The sequence below is a fragment of the Amblyomma maculatum genome, chromosome 1 (assembly GCF_055883805.1).
Source record: "Amblyomma maculatum isolate TAMU_Amacu chromosome 1, ASM5588380v1, whole genome shotgun sequence".
In the NCBI taxonomy this organism is placed as follows: Eukaryota; Metazoa; Arthropoda; class Arachnida; order Ixodida; family Ixodidae; genus Amblyomma; species Amblyomma maculatum.
In genome coordinates, this window is record NC_139344.1 from 453,933,498 (window position 1) to 453,960,520 (window position 27,023).

Below are 27,023 nucleotides of genomic sequence, written 5' to 3' on the forward strand. Positions count from 1 at the left end.
CGCACGGCTTAGATATCAATTCATGCTTTAAGGCCAAATGAAATAAATTGTTTTCACTACGTACATTCTAGTAGTACATCAAGAGAAAGTAAAAGAACAAAACTTGTGACATATGTAACTAAAGTGAGGTTTTACGAATGGTTCGCAAAGCCGCAGGTTTCCGAATGGAAGCAGGAATAACTGCGGCAGTTACTAAACGCCAGAAATGGCGTGGAAAGAGGCACTAACGAAACTCTGTGCACTGCAGGTGTGTAATTTTGGAAATAGTTCGCTGCTTCAGAAACGTTCTGTGAGTGCCTACGCGTTATATTCTCGTATTTTGAGAAGTGAAAGCCGATCTGCCATATTTACATCACTGCGAGCAAACGCCAACCGCCGATATGAGTGCAGTTTCGTTAGGCCTATACTAACACCTCCCAAAGCCAAGCCCGTGATTTTTTCCTCACAGCTATTAATGGGAGCATCTTTCGTCTTTATTATTGTCAATTTTAGAGCGAAAATGCAGTACATTTACGTTTTGCAACAGCAATAAAGGGGCACACGGGCAGCCTATAGTTGCAACTCGTTGGAGAGGGTGATACCCACAGCTGGTGCAGGGAGGGCGAAAATAAAGAGCTTAGCTCCCGATTGCTACGGTAATGCGCACAGAGACATAGGAGAGAGTAACCTTCACCACGAGCTAACGTGGTGTCGAGGTGGTAGAGAGAAGGATAGCTATAATCTGAGGCCGGTACAGGACTGAAAGGCCTCGTGATCATAGGTTTGACATGACGTCATTCAACCGCAGATGTTATTTACAGTCGGCGCTGCGAAACGCTGGAGAACTACTTGTTTTCCACTGTAAAGCGGTCCATCTGCTGGTGTTTCACATCTGTTCGTTGTACATTCTTTACAGGATAATAAAAGTACGGCATTGCAGCCGTACTTTTATTATCCTGGGGTACACAAAGTGCGTACTACACTCCTGATATTACATTAGAGTGGAAATCAGGAGGAAGAAATGGGCATGGGTAGAGCACGTAGTGCGAAGAGAGGATGACCGATAGTCTTGTAATAAATTGGATTCCAAGGGAAGGAAAACACAAGAGGGAGCGACAGAAAGTTAGGTGGGCGTATGAGGTTGAGAATTTCGTAGGGTTCAAATGGGTGCAGCTAGCATATATCAATTGGAGTAATATGGGAGAGGCCCTGCAGTGGGTGTAGTCTGGCTGATGATGATGACATAAAGTGTGTACAGAACGTCATCTAACCAAAAAAAAAAAGCAGAAATGGCAGAGGGTTCACATGTGCTTAGAGAGAATAAAACGGGCCTATGAGATGCTCAGTCAAGCAGACGCATGTGAAACGTCAAAACAGTACTACAACTCCAGATTCTGCGATGCTCTTGCCGAATAACGTAATAAGCCGGTGAGCTTAGCTATACTGATTTTTATGCAATATTCTTTTCAACATTTTGCTTGAACCGTCCTTAAATAGTCGTCTCTTGCCGTAACGAAATCAGATTTTCGTTCTCAATATTCCCCTTCTGCTTCGCTCCATCGGCATTCAAGTTATTCGTATCCTGTAAAAGGAACAAGGATATGATTGTCACCATTTCGTTGTTTACAGAGTCAGAGAAGAGCGTCTTACCTGAGTGCCAACGTCATCTTGCATGAGCCCAATCTGCCGCCAAATTCTTATCATAAAATCATTGCATAAATACAGCTTGTCATTTTGATATTTTGTTTCACCTGTAGAGGAAACAAAAGCAAAAAGAAGCAATGCCTGATAACCATAGCGTACATAGAGTAGACATTTAACTCTTTCGCAGAATGAGTTTCCATAGCCTGATCCCTTCGCTTTTTACTTGCCCTCAAGGTCTCATGACCTTTATGCGTATGAAATGTCACCACTTAGATTATGCCACATTACACATCGTTGTCGGTCTCTTTTTACTTATATATCTCCAAGGGATTGAATACAATGAGCCTTGCTGGCAATCAGTAATATGTCAGGGGTGTGTCCTTATCTCGGTTGGTATGATGCCAGTAGTTAAAGCCCGGCTTTCATTCTCCAGCCACTCCGATGTAGTTAAAGGGGCAGTCAAAGCTGCGCCACCCGGAAGGCTGCTAAGAATCTCTGGATGACGGCAGGCCGACGTTTGAAACTGAGCCTGCCGACGTTAAACCGTTACACGCTGGAGGCACATGAAGTGAGACAGACTAGCGCAGTCCAGCAATTCCTCAGCAGCTACAAAGTAGGTGTAAACTTGTAGGCATAAATGTAGGGCTCAGGCCTGAGGAGGTAAGGGTTACCGAGGAATTATATACAATGTCAAAGAGTAGTCATCGAAATTAGACTAAAAAAAGTTGGATGGTGTAGTTTGCGCATGCCTAGACATCAACTTATGGCTAAATTTAATGCCAGATTGTACCGGTAGACCGGCAGCCAGGAACTATAGGGGAATATTGTATTGGTTGTAGGTGTAGCGTAGATTAAGGGGAGGATTGACAAGCGTGAGTAAATTTAAAGCCGCCTGATATCAATTGGTTATGATTCCTGAATGTCTTTGTTGTAAACGGGGCAACTGGAAGTGGACTTCGAAGAGCCAGGGCAATGGGCATAAAAATTAAATGACGCGTACGAAATATTAAGCAAACTTGCTTCGCAATCAGGATTAAGATACCATAGAATGAGAAGTAATGCCGAAAGTTTAGCAAGTTGGTTAACGTTCATAATGAAAAATAGCGCGAAAAAGTACACGAAGTACGGAAGGAAGACACGGACAAGACACGGATAGCGCTTGTCCGTGTCTTCCTTCCGTCCTTCGTGTACTTTTTCGCGCTATTTTTCATTATAGAATGGTAAGACGTGTTGCTAGCATGGGTATGAAAGAAAAAAGAAGAAATTTGGAGGAAAAAAGCCTAAAAATGACTAAGCGGAAAATGCAAAATTGGGGAACTATACGAAATAAAGAATAGAACATACAGGGACATTTGGATGGCGAGTGAGACACTCTACGCTTATTCTGCTTAGACAAAAGGACCCTATCATAAATCTCTGCTCCTTTTAATATGTCATCCAACCTGCCTTCAGTTTTACAACGTTGGCCTCCTTATTAGAATTATCCACTGAACTTAGAGTCTGACAATAAACACCGATATAAAAAGGAAATTCGCAGCAGTGAAACACTGACTTTAGTCTATAGTAGCGGCGACTGCAATTATTAAATGTGAAGCAAAGAGTCGAGGTATTTCTGATAAGCATTTCGGCTGAGGCCTACTCAGAGTGCACTTATTACTTACCAGTTGCAGCACTGACCAAAACTCCTATTATAATGGTTGCAAAAATGGCGAAGAAACTGGCCCACAAGTAGGAGATCCGGAAGGTTAAGGATGGTTGCTGTGACCTGCACGTGGGATGTAAGCACAGGCAGAAGTAATTGAACAGAACGTGTGTGCACAAAGGGCTATTTTGATATTGTTTGCTCTGTTTCTTGTATACTAAAGATCTGAGAATGTGTAACGGTTTTGTTCAATTTCACAATATACATCCTTAAAAACTGAGAAACGCATTGGATGTCCCAATTTTTCCCATTTGTTCTAACTCCTACAGCTGCTGCAGACTACCTTTTGCATTCTTATTCATGCAATGTGAAAATCCTATAGAAAAGCAGAGAGACTTGATATTAGTGTTATTTCCAATCATAAAATCCCGAATACCCATCTGAAAAAGAAACCCAAGGTCCGTCCATTTAGTTTTCGGGTGCCAGACTGCTTATTCGGAAGACCCGGTGACCGAGGTTCAACACCAGTTACTGCAGCGGAATTTCAATGGAAACGAACCATAAGGTTGCAGTGTGTTGTGCGGTCAGGGTACTTCAAGAACCCCAAACGGTTGAAAGTATCTGGAGTATGCTAACACAACGTTCCTCATAGCATGAGTCGCTTGGGAGCGCTATAATCAATAAAAGAGGCAAGCCCAAAGCAGAAATCCCTTGGGACGTCAATAGCCACGGCAAATATCTCACCCCGCTTGGTCGGCGTGAGGTTGGATTCCCACAGCAACGACTTTGCAATTAAAGAAATGGTTTTTCGGGCGGCAGATAAATATAGCTAATGGCCGTAGAGTTAAATCATTAGATAATTTACATTCTGCGTTCACACAGGCTCCTTGCGGTTGCAGGCACAATTTTTCCACATATCTATGTGCGAACATCATAAGGACAAGTTCAGATACCATATAATTTATAATGAGAAATTAGTTATTAGTTGTCATAAGGTGTCATATCCAACAAAGCATACTTACTCCGAGGACAAAAGTGGAAATGTGATGTTTGATGTCGCCGCATTGCCACTTTCATTCCCAAAGCAGTAGTCCAGAGACGATTCCATTCTGGGAGCTTTTCTCCCACTTTGAATAATCGTGAAGATGTGGATGATTTGATACACAACAACGGTAAACGTCGCAACGGCGGCCCCCTGCATGAAGGGGTGGATCGACTTAGAACCACTTCATTTAGTTACTTGTATTCACAGATTTCTTCGCGCCTACGTTCAACTCTGTTCTTTTGCGTTTAACTCCCGCCATGCCAAACGACAGACTCAAGTTGAGGGCTACAGGCTCCTGATGCTGTGCACTTTTTTGCCTAGTTAACCTTTCTGCCTTTCCGTTCTTCTGATTCTTTCTTTTTTTGCCATGTTTCTGTAAGGAAGCAAGGGAGTCAAGTTCGCATGCTGCTATGCAGAGGGCTATCGAACATCCCATCTTCTTGGCGCCGTTTTTATGTGTTCCCATAAAACAAACACTGAAAGCTGAAGTACAGTTTAGAAAGACGGCTAGCCGACTACGAAAGCTCGGACCTTGTCAAGGCCGCATTGTTGACTTAAAGCAAAGCCGACATACGGACCGCGTAGTGTGCAAAGGTTGGCAGTTCGGCAGCGCAACAGGGACGAAAACCAGGAGCATGAGAGGGAAGCGCGTCCAGGACGGGACGCCCGGTCCCGGTTGCGTTTTCGTACGACGCCTTTCTTTTGTCGCTCTACTTTGCGAGTGTGTCTTAACTCTCACCGAAAAGGGTTAACGGCTTCATGGAACACACATTGCGCTTTGGGAAAGAAAACTTCAGTTCCAACCACCACTGTAGGCACTTGTCTTTCTTCCTGTCATTTCTTTCTTACGCTTTTACCGGCCTCTGTGTTCACGTTCAGCAGAATTTATTGCAACCACATGTGCTGTTTTCCCGACTGCGGTGGCACTTCCGCTGCACCCAGAAACCTCCTGGTTCCCCCCTTTCGGGGTCTTTCTTACGCTGACCCTCGGTTTGCTCTGTACGTTCCTCTCCGCTCTTGCGCTCCCCTCCCCCCCCCCCCCCTTCCCCTTCCTCCCTTAGAACGGCGACACGCCCGCTTTGGTTCTTTCCAACCCTACAGGACTCGTTCAGGCATCCCGCCGTATCGGCTGTCGTGTAGGTTCGCGGGCGGCGCGCCCTTCTTTAACTTGCGTTCGGACTACTCTGCTTTTTTTCAAGCACTGTCCATGTTAACGAGACAAAAATACACGGGCCCAATTGGGGCGCGTGCATTCTTCCCCTGTCCATTGTCCAGACAGCGAGTTTCCATATTAACGAGGCATAAATACATTGAAAAGGTTTCGTCCCCAGAAAAACTGTCCATAATTCGGGTCGTCCATATTAACGGGGGTCATATTAACGGGGCACGACTGTACATTGAAAGATATATTATCTCGGCGCTAAGCAAAAATGGCGTAATTTCCCACTGACGTTAACTCCTGAGTTTCCGGTGGTAAGCGCAGTGAACACTAACCTGATATCAGCAAGCAAATACAACGAGGAAAAAGGAAACAAAATGCTCGAGACCTGTTGCGTAAATGAAAAGTTATCTAACATCACAAGTATGGTTGCGGCTGGTGGTAGTTGGATGCTAATATTGTCACGAGGCTGTGACAATGCCGTGGGCACAAAAAACACAGGTGTTGAAGCACTCGTATTGCGCTAACTATCGCCTTCAAAATAACTGAACAACGCGGCGGCCGATGGTAGCAAACGAGCTCACTTGTAGTCGACTTACCAACGCCCGTCACTCCCGAGAACGCGCAATTTAAAGGCGTTTAATAAACATCTAGATAAAGTCATGCATGATCGCTAGCATAACTTGGAAGAGTTTACAAATACACAAGAGTGGCTGGAATCCTTCGAGATATATTTCTGCTCATCTTGCGCGACAAAGAAAACGATAAAGCTTCATCTCGCAATAACGAGCATGAACAAAGAGAACAGAATCGATTCGTGCGCTACAGCCATAGTGATAATGCCGCATAGCAGTAACTGTGAAAAAATAACAAAATAAATATTTGAAAGGTTCGCCGTAATGCCCCTGGGTACCGACATGTCGGCGTGTTCTATGACGTCACAACACAACACGACGTGGCAGCAGCTACCTTCTCGTGCTTCTTTTTTTCAAATGGCAATGAAATCTTTCCCTGGACAATGATTTGTTGGTTTGTGCAGTTGAACGACCCAAAGTGAGTCAGGCTATGAGAGACGCCGCACTGGAGGGATCCGGAAATTTCGAACACCTGGGGTGAAAACTATAAACTCTCAGCTGTTTGATACTAACCCGGGGCATTCCACTACGACATCCCTCTCAGTGTATCAGCACGTCACTAAACCCCGGACACCATTGCACTGCGCATTTGGCTTTTGCTCTCTAGAACATCAAATATAGGTGAAATATTGTACAGTCTCTTTGCAAGTATAGGAAAGATGAACCTCAGCGGTAAACGTCCTTACCTTGGAGTGAACGAAGGGAAACAAGACAGCGAGAAGACAGAGTCCAACAAATGGAGCGGTTATGCCATTATAGACCATCAAAAAGGCCTGCAAATTCCCATTAAAAACATTGGTTTACACAGGGCTCTAAAAACATGCTCAGTGAAGGCAAGTACATGTAAAAACGTTTTGCTGATTTGCAGCATTCTTTTTGTTCCATATAATAAATTTGGAAGGATAAATGAATAGCTACGCTTCACCTTTCAAAGACGTGTGCCGATTTCTAGGTGCCCTTCAATATTTTCAATCAGTGTAAAAGCTGAAGATTCCGCCTTCTAGAATACGGGTCCGCGAGCCATGGTCTCGCCCGACTAGTGAAAAACCAAGTGTTAAAAACACCGGTTTATTCCAGATCAACAGAAAAGTATCAGATAAAAAAGAAACAGCATTGTATAAAACTGCGCTGAAAACATGCCGTCTAAGTGCGCAACAATGGACTATTAAGAATGAAACGGAACTTGGGTTAAGGCTTTACCGCGGCAGAACAAAACGCACTGCGGCGCAAATAGAGTGCGTAATAGAGCCAAAGCTTTGACGACGGTACAAAAACATTGCTTCTCGCGTGGCAGCACTTAAGCTAATACTCCTGAGGCACTCTTGTTCGCCCCGCTTCCGTCTTCCACGTACATACTGCTGGCCTGTGACGCTCACTGGTCGCCCCTCGCTGGCCGGCCGCCAGGCGAAAAAGCCCCAAGCCTTGCTTCCGACGCGCTTATCAACACTTGTTTTCGCGCCGATAACATGCCGCCCCCGTTCCAGGCAGCTCGCTCATGCCTACTCGCGCTGTCTGGGCAAAGACCAACACAAACAGGAAAAAACGCGCGCGGTTTGAAACACTAAAAGGGGCTGTGGGGTCCCACAAAGCCTAAATAAACATTTACTCTTTCCGTGGAGCTTCGGCAATACTCTTTGACGAGTGGTCATACAACATGTCTGAGTGCCAACCTGTTTTTCAATGATACGCCGTCATCGCGCCGAGCAGAACACTTACATAGATTCTGAGTGAAATCATGCTGCTGTCATTAAGCGCCTAAGAGTAGATCTTATTTATGTACGCAGACCGTGGTTTCATGTAGAAGGAGGATTAAAGCAATCCCAATTATTTGTAAATACTAATGCTGCACACTTACCTAGCTTTAGTGAATTAGAATGCGCGCGAAGAACAACAGATTCTTTGCAGTGTCACTCTGGAAGCCTTTATGAAAAACGTGCTTACAACTGTCAACATGATGGCGTAATGTGGTGTACTTACGAAGAAATTATAATTCTTCAACACATCATATAATTAAGCTAGTGAACGGCATAAAAGTTTTTTTTTTCAATATATATTTAAGCTGAAGGTATCCTGCTATTCTCTGATTGTTCGGCTGATGTCCTTCCTGGATTTCAAGCGATCAAGAACCGAGGAATAATCCATTCTATATGTCTGGCATCTCCCACATAATTCCTGTTGTGCAGTTGGATAGGATCGCTTTGAGAACATATTAGTTATTCATGTTAAAACGTGTCATCAGTACAGGTTGACGGCACAACAATGGGATTCAACCACGTATCCCTAAGTCACCTTGTCTCGCCCCATCTACCTGCATAGTATCGCCGAAGACTTCTTACGTTATTGGAACTGGCTCATAAAATATGATGCACTTATACGCTCTTAGTAACCGCATGTCTTAATCTTAAATGATCATCGATTATCTTATGTTATTAAGTTCGACATGTGCGCATGTTACCATCATGCATCTTACTAACTCGCAATAGTTTCCGTCCCCCGTCTGCTTTCGCCTGCGTTTTTAACGCCACGCCTATCATTTTGAACTCTTAAGCTGTCTACGCTGCCTTTGAAATGATTTCAAAGCATTTCGACGAAAGAGGTTATGTATTTCCAGTAGAGCACCAAAACTCCGAGTACCGGTGTCCCAAGTTTCTATCTGCGACCGGGACACAGATCTGCGAACCGGTCAGAATGACTCGAATTGAGTATTATTGCATTGTTTTGTGCACTGATAAAAAATATGACTACTGAAATATCTCCTCAATAAAATGTAGTTCCAAAGAGTTTTCTTGTTTTTTTGTTGGAGTCTTTTTCAGTGCCTCCTCTTTCTTTGAAGAGCCCAGAGTATACGTATGTTTTAAACAGAACCAGCACGTTTCTGCATTTTAATTTCGCATCTACCCATATTTTTCTTAGCTTTCCATCTGTAAACATATTTTAGTTTTGTAAGCGACTTTATTTGAGGTGTAATAATATGGCTAGCCAAATTCATCCGGAGCTGCCATAAACCTCCATTTTTCCACGAAAGACGCATAAACATAATGCGGCACATGTGGGCGTTCTTTGTTATGCCGTTAAATTTGTTGATCAAGTGATTTCGTTCAAATGTAGTATATGAGCCAACCAGAGTCATTTAGTGATTTAGTGAAAAACCCAACTTTTTCTAAAGAGGACTTCTAAAACAAACTTTGGATACGTTCAAGTAAAAGTAATGCTCCTTATTGCTAAAAAAAATTAAAGCAACTGCGCTTGTCTTGTTGGTGCTTGATGAGCGATTTTCAACATAAGGAAAAATAGATATTTGGGCAGAGAAATGTCAGCGCATTAAAGATAACCATTATTTTACTGTATTTTACAGAAAAAACGTTCCATTTCATCCTTTATTGCTTTTAGGCGAAAAAGCACTCGTTAATTTTTACTTGTTTACAGATTTTTGAAGGAAGCCAAAGTTTTAAACAAAATATGAGCAATATTACTATAGCCACCTGATCATCTAACCCTGCGTTTGGCGCATGATAACCGCAGTTGCTTATGCGCCTTAAAACCCCATATAACTAACTAACAATCAGCCTATTTGGAAAGCTTACCCTTGTCACGGAACCCATGTGCACGCAGAGGGTGCTGTAGACTGTCATTGAGATGCCTAAGCCTAGCACTGAAAAACAGAAAAGAAAATTACGTTTTTTCATCTACGTAGCGACCGATATTTCTAATTTCTTGCGACTTTCTGAAATACCTAAGACTGAAATCAGCAGTAAGTGTAGACTTGTCTCGCATTATTCCTCACTGCGTCTTTTTAAAAATGAGGAATATCCTTTCATAGCGATTGTCTGTAGTTTTCTAGTTTTCTCGCACAGGCCACAACAAAAAAAAAAAAAGAAACGTCTAATTTAACAGTTATGTGACATTCTAATTGAGCACCCTTTCACATTCGGTTTATTAATCAAGAAAAGCATCTATTTCCTTTGGCGACTGATTTGTTTATGTATTTAGCATTATGCCACAAAGAGTGACACTATGGTATTTTCAAAATCCAATCAGGATACATATTTATGTCATTTCTTTTTACAGAGCATGAGCTCCGTTTCTACAGAGCATGAACTCCGCCGTCCGTTTTTGTTCTGTGTCCTCACCGCGTGGGTCCCGATTATCACAGTCTGCATAGCAGAACGAGGCGTTCCCGAAAAGGCCCCCAAACAAATTTTCTCCCTTTTGTTGTGCAACTCGTGATGACCTTGAGCTGCTTTTTAATGCCGTGCACGTTGCCACTTATTCTCTCCAACGGCATCAGAGCTTCCGGAGGTAATGGTTTGGTTGGTTTGTTTGGTTTGGTTTGTGGGGTTTAACGTCCCAAAGCGACTCAGGCTATGAGAGACGCCGTAGTGGAGGACTCCGGAAATTTCGACCACCTGGGGTTCTTTAACGTGCACTGACATCGCACAGCACACGGGCGCCTGGCTTTTCGCCTCCATCGAAAAGCGGCCGCCGAGGCCGGGATTCGATCCCGCGTCCTTGGGAACAGTAGTCGAGCGCCCTAACCACTGCGCCACCCCGGCGGGGCTCCGGAGGTAATGTGTTTATCTGTAAACCCCGAGCTCCTTCAGCTATCATGACTTCCTCAGCCATTGTTAACTCGAGGCGATGGCCATGATTGAGCTATAATCACGTTGTCATCTTCAAGATGGCGACAAAGGATCGTATTAGCGGCACGCCGAATCTGGGCGCACGTGCAGGGATGGGTAAAGAAGGGAGGCATTTCGGAAGGAAAAAAGAAATAATGTATGCATACAGACACGTGGCCTTGTTTTTGTTCGTTTTGTTTCGGCTTGTACCGCCCTGGGTTCGAAGCTGTGCTCAACTCCTGAGGGCAGTATGAGAAATGTTACCGCTTTTCTTGGAGCCCTGGAGTGGGTCTGAGGGAACTACCACCACAACGTCATAATTTCTAAAGGCCAGGAAAAGCAGGAGTAACTCTACAGGCCAGTCTATGAAGCGGCTCGCTTTGAGTCGCTGGCATAAAGACGCCGAGCTGTTAGGTTAAACGGGGAATTTTCGGCTCGAATTTCAGGCGATCGGCTATTACCCAGAGCGGTTTGTGAGACCTGTTCGAAGTTGTAAATACGCTAAGGTAACAGTTGTGTAATACTTTCGGGGTTCACTCCTCCTCCTCCTATCAGGCCTCCTGCGTCACCGTCACACCACCACCAATCCCCACCAGAACGGCTTCACTCGAGTCTGCCAGTAAAAGCAATGCCACCGTCGTTTGCATGCAGTACATGTATGCATTGAGTAACTGTTAGCGCGCAGCATGTGTACATAGGCAGCCCAAATTCGTTAAATATGTTTTAAAAATTTTGAAGTGAACAAGAACAAAAGGTTTGATATAGATACGTTCAAACTGTTGCTACTTCCATAGAAAGGTACGCAATGACTAGCTTCATTCTGCCTTTTCTTGACTATTTCAATGACACTTAAATGTTCAGTTCAATGTGCAATTTCTTGTGTTAGCTGGACGCTGCTCCTACGCCCTAATCAGATGGTTGTGCATTAAACACTCTTTCAGATTTCTGTTTTGGCACTTTTTGTAGTTTTTATTCATTTCAAATATGAGGAAATTGCTGTGAGTGTGCTTCCACTATTTTCCTTTTAAATTTCCAATAGACAACCATACAAAGAATGCGTTTCTTTTTGTTCTGAATAATGGCCAAACCAAACGCTTGAACCAGGACTCAACTTTTTAGGTTTTCTCTTTCTTCTCATCACAGTTAGCGTGCTAGAGGCCACAGTATCACTTTTAATGCATTAACATCACATTTAATACAATAACGGCCTTCAATCGTGCACAGGGAAAAACATTGCACGTTGCCAAGAAGGGAGCCTTCGCAATAACGTTGTGTGATACGTCCGTGTATGTGCTCTTTCTCAGTCTGGGAGCAATGTTTGAATAATAGTGCCATGTTTAACGGTTTTCGCGACAGAGCAGATTAGGAAGCTAGAGAAATGAAACATGATAGCGGTTAAGCAAATGCAGCCAGACATCGCAATTACTGGCTTAAAGGCCATTCACATTGGCCAGGGAAACCCGAATACCCAAAAACATACTTTTTCCAAATCGCTTATTTACCAGTAGTGCCTCTATTGTTTCACACATGCTCTGTAACATATAAATTAATGAGCTACCAAGTTATGCGAAAAACCACCCGCCATAGCTATCAACCTCAGCTTTAACCACGTCGCATGAGCATGCTTGCGTGAAGTAGGAGTAGCGTCTCTGAGTCACGATCCAAGGGTCCCGCATTAATTGAATTGCCATCTCAAAGGTGCTGCCCGATTTGGCAGCTCCTGTCAAGCGTCTCGCATAGCCTGAGTCGCTAGAGGACTTTAAATCTTACAAAACCAAAACCAAACCAGCTACTGTGAACTGGGCCGCATCGTGCGGTTTCGTTACTTCTCGTAACCTGCCAACCAGTCAGCACCCTGGCATGTAACTCGCCAGTGGCTTGCTCATCTTTCATTTATTTTTTTGCTCACAACGCGGTCAACGCCGTTGCCACATTAGCGCGACAACATTGAAAGCCCTGTTCTCCCTCAAATGCATTGTCCGCATCGGTAGCTCTCCAAGCTCAGTCACGTCATGTGGTCACATGACATCACTAAACACCCCTCCCAATAGTGCTATGTCATGGTAGCTGCTAACTGAAACCTGTCAGATCATTCGCAACAGGGGAATTTTGTTTTCTTCCCTGCGCTACCTGGCAACCTTGGAAAATTGTAGCTTGTTCACGTTTCGTAAAATTAAAATTTCATTCTAATAACTGATTCAATCGTTCTTGTGTAAGATAGCTTTTGGCGTGTTGTTTCCTGGCGCCACTTTTTAATCCGATAGCATTACAACCACATTCAACACAAACACCTACATTGGCACATTCATCGTTCTCGGCGTTGTCAGAGGCATTGGTACTGAGTGAAAAAGCCACGGGAATGGCTGTGTCAGGTAGCAGATGACAAGTGATACGGCCGGGCACTGAACGTTGGCTTGATTACGTGACGTCAAGTGACCACATGGCATGCCCAAGCTGGCTGGCGCTACCAACTCTGGCTTCGTCCTTCAGGTGGAAAGGGAAATCACAATGCAGCCTTCTACGAACCCCGGACCCCAAATTAGACACTTCGCAATAGGGCCACGCAAGAACGTCTCTACGACTTGGTTAACGAAGGAATTGATAACTATTCCGGGTGGTCTTTCTTATATTGCAGTATCCTATTATTGTATACAATAAGATTGTGCGCGGATAATAGGAGTGCAAATAACACTCTGCTGATTGGGCGAGCAACATAGCAAAAGGATAAGAACGAGGATCCGCAATAACAGCTGGCAAACGGGAGCATTAAAACGGTCGCGTCAAGCCCTGAATGACGGAGATTTGATGTCTCTCGCCATTTTGAGGTGAAGTGTGATATTCCGTCCAAAAGGACTTCTAAAATTTTTGCATGCTATCCCTTGGTTGCGGCTGGTGGTGGTTGGAGGACGGGGACGGATTATGGTTACAGAAATATATACTGCGTTAGCGAAAACTTAGATGCCAATGTTGTTGCTCTCGTGCCTGGTGAGGGGACGTTGTGAGTGAAACCACGAGTGTGCCTGTGGCTGCAGCTGCCAGTAGGCTGGTGACATGGCAGGTAACTGATTGGTCGGCGGCACAAGGCCACAGAACATGGGCGACTTTGCAAGAGCTGCCAACTCCGCTCCTTTCAGATGGGGCGAGATGGGTATCTTGCATTTCGAGTCAGCCACGCACGTTGGTGAGCTTTGGTTAAGTGGGACTTTATGTGCAAAATTTATATAACATGATAATATGCTGTGCTTTAGGACTGAATGATAATACGAATGAGATTAGTGCTTAAGCGAGTAGAAATCCGCATACATGCGATCGAGGATTAGCAAGGGCAGCCGCTGAAAGGACATTTTTAGCATTGTAGTGTCGTACAATTAAGCCTAGTGTGTTCTTGGTTTTTTGAGATATTTATTTTTACATATACCAAAATGCACTGCACTATATTCACCACAAAAATGCTAAACATTTTACCTGTTCCACGCGTAATCCAGAGGACATTCTTCTCCGTATTCTTGTATCGATAGGCAATCACGTCCACGTACAGGATAGCGGCTTGTGAATTTAAAGTGGAAGAGACTGTACTAGAAAAGAAAACAAAACAATCAGAAACACTGGATCAGCATGTTTTAAAGGGCCCTATGAGGACACGCGTGTTTGGTAGAGAGAATGGGAGCAAGCCGATGAGAAAAAAATATTCCCAATTGATTACGAATGAATAGCGGGGCAGAACTCTACACGAGCTCATGCTTTATTTTGGATAACTGCTATATCAACGCCAGGGCGAAGTAGTGTCGCCTTCCACTATGAGTACCTGGACCTAAAAACTGCTGCAAGGCTGTATTACTGGCGTTCCTCTAGGATTTAGTTTGACAGCAACGGCCCTTTTATGATTGTTCCTATGTAGCTTTGATCACAAGCGTGTTTATTACGGAATTGTAAGCGATATCCCGATTACACTCGATAAATTTCCTTTGCCAGTATCGCCGGTCCTAACGTACTGTTCTCGACGTTTCATCCGAAGTCCCTGTTGCATTCATAAACTAAGTGAGCCTTTCTAAAGCGATTACTCCACTCCTTCAGGTACGTACAAATGCGGGTAGCTCTTGGCCCCGTCAGAGTGATCTTGAAGCTGAGTCAAGGCTATTTATTTATTTATTTATTTATTTATTTATTTATTTATTTATTTATTTATTTATTTATTTATTTATTTATTTATTTATTTATTTATTTATTTATTTATTTATTCATTCATTCATTCATTTATTTATTTATATAACTCACGGGTTCTAAACATGAAACATTGTGTGAGGTGGAGGGGTTACAGTATATCGAAAGAAACAATGGTACATAGTTTAATATACAAAAGTGAGCAGTAATACAGGACTGGAACTGCAAATCATTATTACAGCATGCATGGGAAGTAATAAACCGAGGATTATAACATTATGCAACAGTTAGTGGTATTGGGCGAAATCAACTTGCACGCAGTGAACGCAATATAAAAGAGTTATTCTGACTGCAAAAAAGGTACTTGATTCGTTCTCTAATCTTAGTGAGTCACATATGTTAGCGATGCGTTCTGGAAGACCAATCCAACCCTTTAGCCCGTGGCAAGGCAGAGAAGTTAAAAGCATGTGTTCGGCTAAAATGATGTAGAAACCTTATATTGTTATTCAGGCGGTGGGAGGTGCGAGTCGGTCTAGTAAGTGCACTGTTGATGCATGATGACTGTAGATTAGTTTGTGCAGTAAGCAGATAACCGCGATATCCCTACGTGATTCTAAACTTGTGAGTGATAAGGACAACTTGATGCTAGTCACGCTGCACTTGCTAGGACTAAGCCTGCCCCACTCTGCTATGGTATGTTAGGCTGATGTGTGCCGTATGACTAACTATTTCACCATTTTTGACCTTGAAAGGTGATTGGTTCTCAGTAGCGTCAGATCTCACACCAGATAGGCGCGCGACGACTTCCTCTCAGCCCACGGCATTAGTCATCATCATCATCATCAGCCTGACTATACCCACTGCAGGGCGAAAGCCTCTCCCATATTTCTCCACCTAACCCGGTTCTGTGCTAGCTGCATTCACTTGACCCCTGCGAACATCTTAACCTCATCCGCCCACCTAACTTTCTGCCACCCCCTGCTACGCTTTCCTTCCCTTGAAATCCAGTTTGTTACCCTCAGCGACCATCAGTTATCCTCTCTTCGCACCACATGTCCTGCCCATGCCCATTTCTTCTTAATTTCCACTAGAATGTCGGTAACTTGAGTTATTTCTCTGACCCACTCTGCACGCTTCCTATCTCTTAATGTTACCCCTACCATTTTTCGTTCCATCCCCCTCTGGATTGTCCTCAACTTAAGTAGAACTCTCTTGGTTAGCCTCCACGTTTCAGCTCCATATGTGAGTACAGGTAAGATGCAACTGTTGTATACTTTCCTCTTGAGCGATACCGGTAAGCTGCTAGTCATAATGTGCGAGTGCTTGCCAAATGCGCTCCATCCCAATCTTATTGTTCTTGTTATTTCCTTTTCATGGTCCGGATCTGCGGTTACTATCTGTCCTAAGTAGACATATTCGCCTACTACTTCCAGTACTTCGCTACCTAATGCAAACTGCTGCTCCTTCCCGAGGCTGTTGAACATTACCTTAGTCTTCTGCTTATTGATTTTCAAGCCTACCTTTCTACTTTTCTTGTCTCGGTCATCGAACATTATTTGCAGTTCATCCCCCGAGTTGCTTAGCAAGGCAATGTCATCAGCAAATCGCAGATTACTGAGGTATTCTCCATCTACCCTTATCCCTAACTGCTCTCATTCCAAGTCTTTGAATACTTCCTCTAAGCAAGCTGTGAATAGTACTAGGGAGATTGTGTCTCCTTGCCTAACACCTTTCTTTATGGGAATTTTGTTACTTTCTTTATGCAGAACTATGGTTGCTGTGCAGCCACTATATATATCTTCCAGTACTTTCACGTACGGCTCGTCTACCCCCTAATTTCGAAATGCCTGCATCACCGTCGATGTTTCAACTAAGTCAAATGCTTTTTCGTTATCAATGAATGCTATGTATAAGGGCCTTTTTCTATCACCTGATTGATGGTATGGATATGATCGATAGTAGAGTACCGTTTCCGAAAACCTGCTTGATCTTTTGCTTGATTGCAGTCTAAGGTTGTCCTGATTCTATTGGCGATTACCTTAGTAAATGCCTTATACGTAACAGACAGTAAGCTGATTGGTCTGTAATTTTTAAGGTCTTTAGGGTCTCCTGTCTTATGAATGAGGATAATGTTTGCATTCTTCCATAGTTCCGGTACCGTCGATGACACCAGACACTGCATATACAGGGTGGCCAGTTTTTCTAGCACGATCCTCCCCGTCCTTCAGCAAATCTGTAGTTATCTGATCCTCTCCAGCTGATTTCCCCCTTTTCATAGTTTCTAATGTTTTCTTGAGCTCGTCCTTCGTCACTGCTGGAACGTCTGACTGTTTTATCCTACCGCCAATCTCATTACGGTCCTGACAACTTTGGCTACTGTAGAGATTGTATAGAACTCCTCGGCTACTTTGACCGCCTTGTCCATATTCGTGATGGCGTTGCCTGCCTTGTCTCTTATCGCATACATCTGGTTTTTGCTCATGCCCAATTTCTTCTTTACCCCTTTGAGGCTTCCCCCGTTCTTTACAGCATGCTCAATTTTCTCCATGTTATACTTCCTTATATCGACCACCTTGCGCTTATTGATTAGCTTTGATATCTCGGCCAATTCGATCTGGTCTGTTGGATTGGAAGCTTTCATACTCTGGCGTTTCTTAGTCAAATGTTTCGTCTCCTTAGACAGCTTACCGGTATCCTCTCTAACTATCCTACCGCCTACTTCTACCGCGCACTCAGTAATGATATCTCTGAAATTATTGTTCATTGCTTCTAGGGTAATGTCGCCATCCTCGGTTAGAGCTGAATATCTATTCTGTAGCGAGATCCTGAACTCTTCTGCCCTCCCCCTCACCGCTAATTCGTTGATGTGTTTCTTTCTTACTAATCTGTTGCGTTCCTTCTTCAGATTTAGGCTAATTCGGGACCTCACCATCCTGTGACCACTGCATCGATCTTTCCCGATTATCTCTCAGTTCAGTTCAGGCGTTCAGTCGTGTCCGACTCTTCGTGACCCTATGGACCATGTCACGCCACGCTTTCCGGTCTCTCACTATCTTCTTAACATCACATAGCTTCATCTGCAATGCCTCGAGAATGCTATCTAACCATCGCGTTCGCTGCCTACCCCTTCTCCGGCGACCCTCAACCTTTCCCAACATCAAATCTTTCTCCAGCGACTCCTCTCTTCTCATCAGATGACCAAAGTAGCTGAGCTTTAACTTTAGAATTTGACCCTCCAATGAGCAGTCAGGGTTTATGGTCGACAATATCGACTGATTTGATCTTCTGGCAGTCCAAGGAACTCTTAAGAGTCTTCGCCAGCACCACAATTCAAACGCGTCAATTCTTCGGCGGTCAGCCTTTTTCACAGTCCAACTCTCGCATCCATACATCACAACTGGAAAGACCATAGCACGGGTTATACGGATCTTGGTTGGCAGACTAATGTCTCTGCTCTTTACTAGGCGGTCAAGGCTAACCATTGCTCTCTTTCCCAGAAGCAGGCGTCTCCTAATTTCATGGCTGCAGTCTCCTTCCGAGGTAATCTTTGCGCCCAAGAACAGAAAATCTGTCACAGCTTCCACTTCTTGTCCATTGATGCTCCAGGACTTGATAGGGCAAGACGCCATGATCTTCGTCTTTTTAATGTTCAGTTTAAGCCCAAACTTCTCACTCTCTTCTTGTACGCGCATCAGAAGTCTCTTGAGTTCCACTTCACTTTCTGCCATTAAAGTGGTATCATCCGCATATCTAAGGTTGTTGATACGTTTTCCAGCAATCTTCACTCCAGCTGAAGACTCGTCCAGACCGGCCTTTCTCATGATGCACTCTGCATATAGGTTAAATAGGCAGGGCGACAGTATGCAGCCTTGCCTCACCCCTTTCTCAATCGGAAACCAATCAGTACGATTATCTCTACGTCTTGCATAATGGCGGGGGTTGAACACATTATGAAATCATTTCGTTTTTAGTTTCCCCAGCATTAGTAAAACCAACTAATGACATCAATACCGCTCGTCAAATTAGGTTAAAACGCGCTTACCGCTGACATTGTTTTTTCATGCTTTTGTGCAGACAGAGACATACAGATTTCCAAGAAGTTTCTGTACGGCGATTTGGTATAAGTGTCGGCGTTGCCTACACACCTGCCAAACTCTTCTGATGCCAGTTACGCGTGTATAAGTAATAACAGTGTTATGGAATTACGGAATAAGTTTTATAAAACCAGTCTTCCTTCGGCACATGCGAAGTATGTTGTTAGCAGCATTCTCTTCTAAAAAACCTATAGAGCACTTGCACTTGCCAAATCAGGTTATGAAACTACTCATGCCAGTAAGGTTACGCTCACCGCAATTTTTCTGTGTAAATGGCTTCATTGCGAAGTTTAAAAATATTTCGACACAAGGCTGAATACCGAAAAAACTGATTCCTAAGCCTTTACAACATCGAAACGCGGCATTAGTCCATAGCCAGCTAGAACGCCTGAAAATTAGGCATTTCGCGTTATTGTTCTCGCTAAACGGTTGTAATAGGTGCAGTAAAGAGAAAGGTAATAGGTCATATAATGCGAGGTTTTTATGTGCGAAACTTCTTTCAGTCATACACATGGCCATAAAGGCAAGTAGATTAGCTTGATTTTATATATTAATTCCATAACTACATACTAAATTTATGAATAATAATCATCGAAGCCGAAGCTGCTAACGGAGTTCTTTTTCCGACAAAAGAGATCGAAAGAAGATTTTCAAGAAATGCATAAGTCGCTCAATGACTTCCAGTTATCTGTACACTGACTGAAGTACCTCCTATGAAGTAAGCAGATAAATGAAGGGGAAATGAGTGTGCTCGTTATAATACATGAAGGAAAGAAGCCAATAGTCGGCGAGGCCAAGGAAAGCATTGGCGATTGTACTTTGTCTTTTTTTTTTATTTTACATCGGTAATCACATAATTTGGTTGTGTATAATCTGTGTAGGGGAAAGATAAATACACACAAAGTAGATGAAAAACAACGTGCCGATGGTGGGAACCGAACCCACGACCTCCGAACATCACGTCCGGTGCTCTTCCAACTGAGCTACATCGGCCGCTGTCCCCCCTGCTAATTTCTTGGGTATTAATGCTGTCTGTATACGAACTTTGAGTCTCTTCGACAGCGCCACCCTCAACCATAGCGGCGGACGTGGAACGTCTTGTGTTAACGCCAGCGTCACGTAGAACGTAATCAAGAGCGAGGGAGAAAGCTGTGCTAGAGGACTCTTACGTTACCTATGGCTTCAAGACTGCCAGAACCAGACCCCCGTAAGCTATAAGCAGATAAATGAAGGGGGAATGAGGGTGCTCGTTTTAATACATGAAGGAAAGAAGCCAACAGTCGGCATGTTGTTTTTCCTTCTACTTTGTGTTTATTTATCTTTTTCCTAAACAGATTACATTACTAATTTCTGTGATTATCCAAGTAAATATTAAAAAAAAAGACAAAGTACCATCCCCAAAGCTTTCCTTGGCCTCGCCGACTGTTGGCTTCTTTCCTTCATGTAATATAACGAGCACCCTCATTTCCCCTTGATCGATCTGCTTGTAGCTTACGGGGTTCTCGGTTCTGGCAGTCTTAAGCCATAGGTAGCGTAAGAGGGTTCTAGCACAGCTTTCGTCCTCGCTCTTTATCACGTTGTACGTGACGTTGGCGGTAACACAGGACGTTCCACCTCCCCCGTTTTGGCTGAGGGTGGCGCTGGTGAACATTCTCAAGGTTCGTATACAGGCAACATTAATACCAAAGAAAGTAGCCGGGGGGACAGCGGCCGATGTAGCTCAGTTGGAAGAGCACCGGACGCAATATTCGGAGGTCGTGGGTTTGGTTCCCACCATCGGCACGTACTTTTTCCTTCTACTTTGTGTTTATCTTTCCCCTAAACAGATTACACTACTGATTTATGTGATTACCGATGTAAAATAAAAAAATAATAAAAAAAGAGAAAGTACAAACGTCAATGCTTTCCTTGGCCTCGCCGACTGTTGGCTTCTTTCATTCATCGTTCCTATGAAGTAGTAAAATGAATTATTTGCCTGGGTATACAAGGTATTGACTCTTCTTGAAGCTCGTAATTCCAAATTAGAACACATGTCTATATGGTTGATCCGGCGCTGTAACAGCTTTTTCTGTAATAGCCTGATGCTTCTTGCCTGCTTTCAGGATAGAATAACTGATCGCGTTGCTCCTGCGCTCACGCACAATGTAATGCGAACAGCATTACTGGCAGTTTACACTGGGAATCGTGGGCTTTTATATTTGTGTAATCTGAGAACTATATTTGTTCAAGTCACCCTTCTGACTTCTGGTCAGCAGCTAGTTTAGGCCGATATATGGTCCATAGCCGAAGACGATGAAGCCGTAGAGAGATGCGCGCTCACCTGTTCTTCTTAACAAGGGGCATCACTTCGTTCTCGATCGTGGTGTTAAAGAGAATCGGTGCTATAATCTGACTGTCCTCATATAACGTACATTTCTCCAGGCGTCTCAGGTCGGTGAAGGAGTGATTCCAGCTATGCATGCGCGCCAAAAATTCCGGTAAGAACGTTCAGTCACTACGCGTCATCCCTAAGCAGCTATAGTGGTTCTAATTTTTCGTAGGCCGGAGTGTTCTCCTTTTTCCTAACCCGTAACGATGCAATGACGTCTTACATATTTGGTGTCCAAAATATTTAGATCAAAGGCACCGACGTTTATTTGATGGAGAAGCTAATTAAGAGTTGCGTCAGAGGGCGTACAGCCGAGGAGTATAATAGAGTCACTAATCATTTAGCAGTATCTTAGTAGTCTCGAAGAAGTGGCCCGGAGATGGCCTATTGCTAAACGGAGTGGCAAAATTGCTGATAAGAAGAACGTTCACGCTAAGTGCGCATTATTTTGACCCCGTTTTGCCGCTATTCTTCGTCACAGAGTGCTTCACATTCATTTTTTTTTTTTTTAGAAACGGTCCCGATGCTGTTAGAAAATTGGGCTGCTGTACATCGAGCGTATTCTAACCTCGTTCATGATTCGGCGGTTGGTAATAAAACGGATATTTCCGCCATAATCTTGTGAGGATTTTCGACAAAGCGCTTGATTATTTAAGACGTCACCGGATCCAGCAACAGCGTGAAATAGCCCAGGAGGCAGCACCATGGCAGTTGTACTGGTGAATATTGTAAAGAGAATGTTCAAAATCTGGCATATTAGAAAGAAATCGTTTGCTTTCTTATTTTGTGCGTTTTAAGTTGTCCGTGTGATTTAAAAAAATGTATAAAGGTTGATTGCAGCGCCAGACGCTTACCTTGTCGCAGCACTGACGATACCCGCGAGAAAGAGACCAACAAACCCTGGTACATGCACAAGGTGAACATTTACGTAGTATGGTAATATCTGAAACAAAACACAAAGCCCAATATCTTATACTGCTCAGTGAGACAATTCGGTACTGCAAACCACCTTGCAATTATCTACACGCGTCAATCACAGAAATCAGAAAGCGGTAGTAAGACGCCCGACTATTTTGCCGGAGTGCCCGGGTTCGAACCCGACCTTGGTGGCTGCGTTTTAATGGAGGCGAAACTAAGAGGCATTCGTGAGCTGTACGATATCAGCGCACGTTAAAGATCCTCAGGTGGTCGAAATTACTCCGCAGCCCTCCACTAAGGCTCCTCTCTCTTTCTATCCTCTTTCACTCCCACCTTCCTCCCTTCCCTTACGGCGCGGTTCAGGTGTCCACAGAAACAAGTGTGACAGATACTGCGCCTTCCTTTCTTGGGAACCAATTATTATTATTATTATTATTATTACAGGAAAGTCTCGGCGGGAAATAAAGCACGCTTTTTCTTTTCACAAGACTACAATGTCATGTAAGTATAGGGAGTCCTTATTCTCCTTCGTAATATACAATGCGGAAGACTCGCAGTTGTGAAAACCTCTATAAAATGCTACTGTGCTTCTTCCAATACCACCACCGCTCAATGGAAGCGCACTAAGTACTACTGTAATTATTCGATTCTAAGCACCCCATAATTTCACGATCGCGATGACCAGGGTAGAAGGGGGGGGGGGGGTGCTTAGACTCCGAAATTCTAAAATAAAGTCCCCCCACCACCGGCCATATCTCGACAAGATGGGCACAAGAAATAACAGTTTCTGGCAATATATTTCGTTAACAACTTTTGCAAAAGCTATTGCAGTTCGCCTAAATTTGAGGGAGTAGGCTGCCCTCTGCAAAGCAGTTTAGACGTTATTTACGGCCATCAAACACTGACACCAAATGAAGGAACATGCGCCCGCGGTGCTCGTGAAGCCTGCCGAATGACGCTAATACCAGTTCGCACGTGACAACAGGCTGACATAAATATCGGAGTCGTTTTCAGCTGGTTTTAGTCGTTTTATGCCGATATCTGTCGTGTATTGCCTGAACACAGCAACACATGACGCCAGATATCAAGCCACGAATGCTGGACCACCTTGGGACTTGGCACTTGGCTGTCATGGATACGCGCACAAAAAAGGGGGTGCTAGCATCTGCATCCAAACGTTTAAAAAAAAAACTATTTGCATGAATAGGGGTGGGGGCGCTTTGAATCGGTGTTGCCAGAGATAAACGGCCCGCCTGGCGTGCAAAATGACGGAAGTTCAAATCATGGTCGCTACGCAGTTTCTAATTGAAAAAACCCTGAGTGTCAACAAAATTCAGTAATAAGGTCTGAGCAGCTCCCCAATCCCGGTCACTCGAGCCGTTGAAACATCCACTGATCTGAACAGAGTTATATTATAGTGCTAGAAAACGCATTTAGACTCATTGTGTTGACACACAGGATCCACAGACGCCAGATCCTTGCTTGCAAAACGAGATCTGCCCCTGACCTCGCTCTTTTTACGATTCAAACTGTATGAAAAACTGGCCTTTCATTGCGGCTAAGTTTTAACCTGAAGAATTTTATTTTGGCGTCAGCCACATCTATGTTCTAGGACATCGCATGACAGCGCGTGGAATCTGACCATAACAGCATGAAATTTCAAGATATCTTCGGTCTCACCCCCGTGTAAACTCGAAAGCTCCCGCAGGCTCTAGATGTGGTCGTGTTTTACATCCACTTTCTGTCCTCCATCGGCCCATGTTTTTTTTGCCCGTAATCGCTATTTGAATTTCAGAAATGCGCGTTTTAATCCAACCTAGTGCACTCCAGTCTTCTAAGCAGGATTCAAACCGCCAGAAAGACCCTATCTTACACTGCTGTGTTCGTGCACTCAGTGACTGCATCTCACCACCATTCCAACCCCCGGAGCACCTGTTATCGCCTTTGGCAACACCTCCAGCACGACTCTTTAGTGCCGCTGGGTTTCTCCTCCCTGATCCTCACGCCCGCTCATATGCAATAAACGTAATCAGCCGCGAGCGTGCCACTTCTTTCATTTGTTGACAGGTGCCGTAGTTCATGGCATTCATTTTGCGACTGGGTCACCTACATTAAGCTTGCTGAGAGTTACCCGAGATGTACACCGCTGTGCTGGGCTTGAGCCGCCGAGGTCGGAAAACCAAGGTGAACACGAAATGGCCTCACACTCTGCTTCCTCGACTGTCGCTTCGATCATACGCACGTTGACACTCTCGTTATCACCAGGTTCGACTAACGTTTGCGCGTGTCACAAGTTACATTCAGTGGCTCATCCTCAGTGGATCTCTCATTCCCCATGGCATAAGTTTCACCCTTGGGTACACTTCCATTTGTGACAGGTTGAGTCGCTCCAAAATAACATCATCTAAGGAATTCGTATTCGAAGCAGGCTCAACGTCACAATGCTCATGTACAAGATAGCAGCTTCACAATCTAAATATTTTTAGCGTTTTGCTCTGGACCTACATTATGTGTTTGATTCAGGATTCATTTATTTTTTCGAAATAGCCTGGTGGTTAAATGTTCTTGGCGTTATGCTGACAGGCATCAAATGAATATTGCTGCTTGGCGCTGAAGTAGATGTTTCAATTGGCATTCAAAAAATATTCACAATACGAATAAGTGTCACCTTTGCAGAAGAGTCAGCCAATAAGAAATCTATTTACTTCATTGTACGCTCTATGAACAGCATATTTCTTTCGGACATGGGTGTTGGCAGCAATTATTGGCAACCAAGGCAGCTATTGTAAAAAATTATATTTTTTTGTTTTTACGATACATTGCTTTTTAAAAAAAGCTAATAACAATGCTTAAGCCTTGATTGCTGCGCTCGTTTTGAGCTATGCAGATCAGAGTTTGTTACTTTAATCTAGAGGGAAAGCTGTGCTGCCATCTATGAGAGTTTGCTTGGAGCTTCCTGATGACAAGTTCAGCTACCATGGGCGCCCAGAGCATCATGGGCTGGATAGCTACCGTGTGCAGAACTACACCTTTTGACCAAAAATCATCCAAATATAAACTGTGGGAAACCAACATTTCCCTCGCCCGCACGACGCAGCGAACACCCTCACTTTCTCTCGGGGAGCCCTCATCCCCGGCGCTGTGGCGAAAAGGGCGGGGGTGAGAGAACGGCCCCTCCTTCTCCCTCCCCTCTCATCTCGATGGACTGCAGCTTCACTCGAGAGACGACGCCGCCGGAGCGCGGGGATGCTGCTTCCACGGCAAGGAAGAACATTGGGCGTTCCCAATAAACAACTTGGCCCGCTGGCTATATTTGCCTCCGTGTGACGTTCTTCACGGCCACGGGAGTGGTCAGAGCTAGCGGTGTGGTCTCGGTTCTCAGAGCGGTGCCGGAGCCCCGTGAGAACCCCACAAAACGTTCTTCTTCAACAAAAAATACCTCAACATTCAATACTGTGACTATATTGCAAAAGCGAGCAAGACAGCATGTAAGTATAAAATTTGTTCAAAATAAGCAATTAGTCTCTCTCCTATTGGCTAAGTATTGAGCAACACGGAAGCCGATATTTCGCACCTAATAAGCACACTTAAGAAAATGTTTTGGAAAGATATATGGTTGCTTAATCACTTTAATAGGTTTTTGAACGGCATTTCGGAAAACAGTAGCCTTTTCTTGACGTCGTCTGTTTTTGCACATTCGCTATTATTGTTTTTGCACTTTACGTTTGTGCGTCGAGATGATGGTGATGATGAAGTGGAGACATCTTAGTGACGCCCCTCTGTGTTCCTGAAAATATGCGGTTGTCCCGCACTATGTAGCACACCGGCTCAGGATTCTTAGTGCATTCGTCGTGACTAAAATGCAGCGCCCTCACCTTTCGCTCTTGGCGAACATTAAAAATTTGTCAGCGAGCTTGCATTATCAATTTTGTCTAAATTCGCTAAAATAATTTTAGGCGCCCATCTAGGCTTTGCCTTAGAGGTATGACGCAAAAGCAGCCTGCAGTACTCTCTAGTTACAGACAAAATATTTATCGTAGGGCCATAACCTGCGTGGAAGCCCACACTGTACAAGCATGCCTTACGTGCACAGAAACGCAGATGTAGGCAAAAATTAGTTGTATGCTCTAAGGGAGAATGCGGAAAATATCACTTATACGTTCAATATAATAAGTAGACTAGCCGAGGAGTTCTATACTAATCTGTACAGTAGCCGAAGCAGTCGGAGCAATAATGAGATTGGCAGTAGTGAAGAGCGCTCGGACGTTCCGCCAGTACCAAAGGACAAGATTAAGAAATATTTAGAAGCTGCGCAAAGGTGGAAAGCTGCTGGGGATGATCACGTAACTACATATTTTTTGAAAGACTGAGTACACCACGCTAAAAAAAAAAAACTCACCACCTTGCAAGCGCGATGCCCAATGATATCGCTAATATCGGAGTCATGAAAGAATGCTAATTATATCTTAACTAAAAAAAAAGAGGACGCCTAGTACTTTAACAATTTCAGACCAAACAGCTTATCCTCCATTAGGCGCGAGATATTTGCTACGATAATCGCTAATATAATAGGGGCAACCTTCGACTTAATCAACCAAAGGATCAAGCCGGTTTTCAGAAAGGGTACTCTACTACCTATCGTATTCATACCATCATCCAGGTGATAGAAATATGTTCGGAACATAACCACACCATATATATAGCATTCATTAATTCATTGATTAGGAAAAAGCGGCTGACTCAGTAGAAACCACGGCAG

The 27,023-nt window shown here is 44.0% G+C and overlaps 1 protein-coding gene and 1 non-coding gene across 2 annotated transcripts in view; both read right to left on the reverse strand.

The window, feature by feature from the left end:
• Nucleotides 1–1,468: 1,468 nt before the first annotated feature.
• The window catches only part of LOC146209684 (sodium-coupled monocarboxylate transporter 2-like), a 110,237-nt gene continuing 84,682 nt past the window's right edge, over nucleotides 1,469–27,023 (reverse strand). The window contains exons 8-15 of the mRNA XM_084580926.1: nucleotides 22,201–22,289; nucleotides 14,189–14,298; nucleotides 9,689–9,756; nucleotides 6,791–6,877; nucleotides 4,288–4,460; nucleotides 3,285–3,388; nucleotides 1,630–1,730; nucleotides 1,469–1,561 (exon numbers count right to left, since the gene is read on the reverse strand). Of these exons, the coding sequence (XP_084437052.1) occupies nucleotides 1,469–1,561; nucleotides 1,630–1,730; nucleotides 3,285–3,388; nucleotides 4,288–4,460; nucleotides 6,791–6,877; nucleotides 9,689–9,756; nucleotides 14,189–14,298; nucleotides 22,201–22,289 (825 nt within the window). The remainder of the gene's footprint in view (nucleotides 1,562–1,629; nucleotides 1,731–3,284; nucleotides 3,389–4,287; nucleotides 4,461–6,790; nucleotides 6,878–9,688; nucleotides 9,757–14,188; nucleotides 14,299–22,200; nucleotides 22,290–27,023) is intronic.
• Nucleotides 19,899–19,971, reverse strand: TRNAS-UGA (transfer RNA serine (anticodon UGA)). The gene has a single exon. It is a non-coding gene; the product is annotated as a tRNA-Ser (tRNA).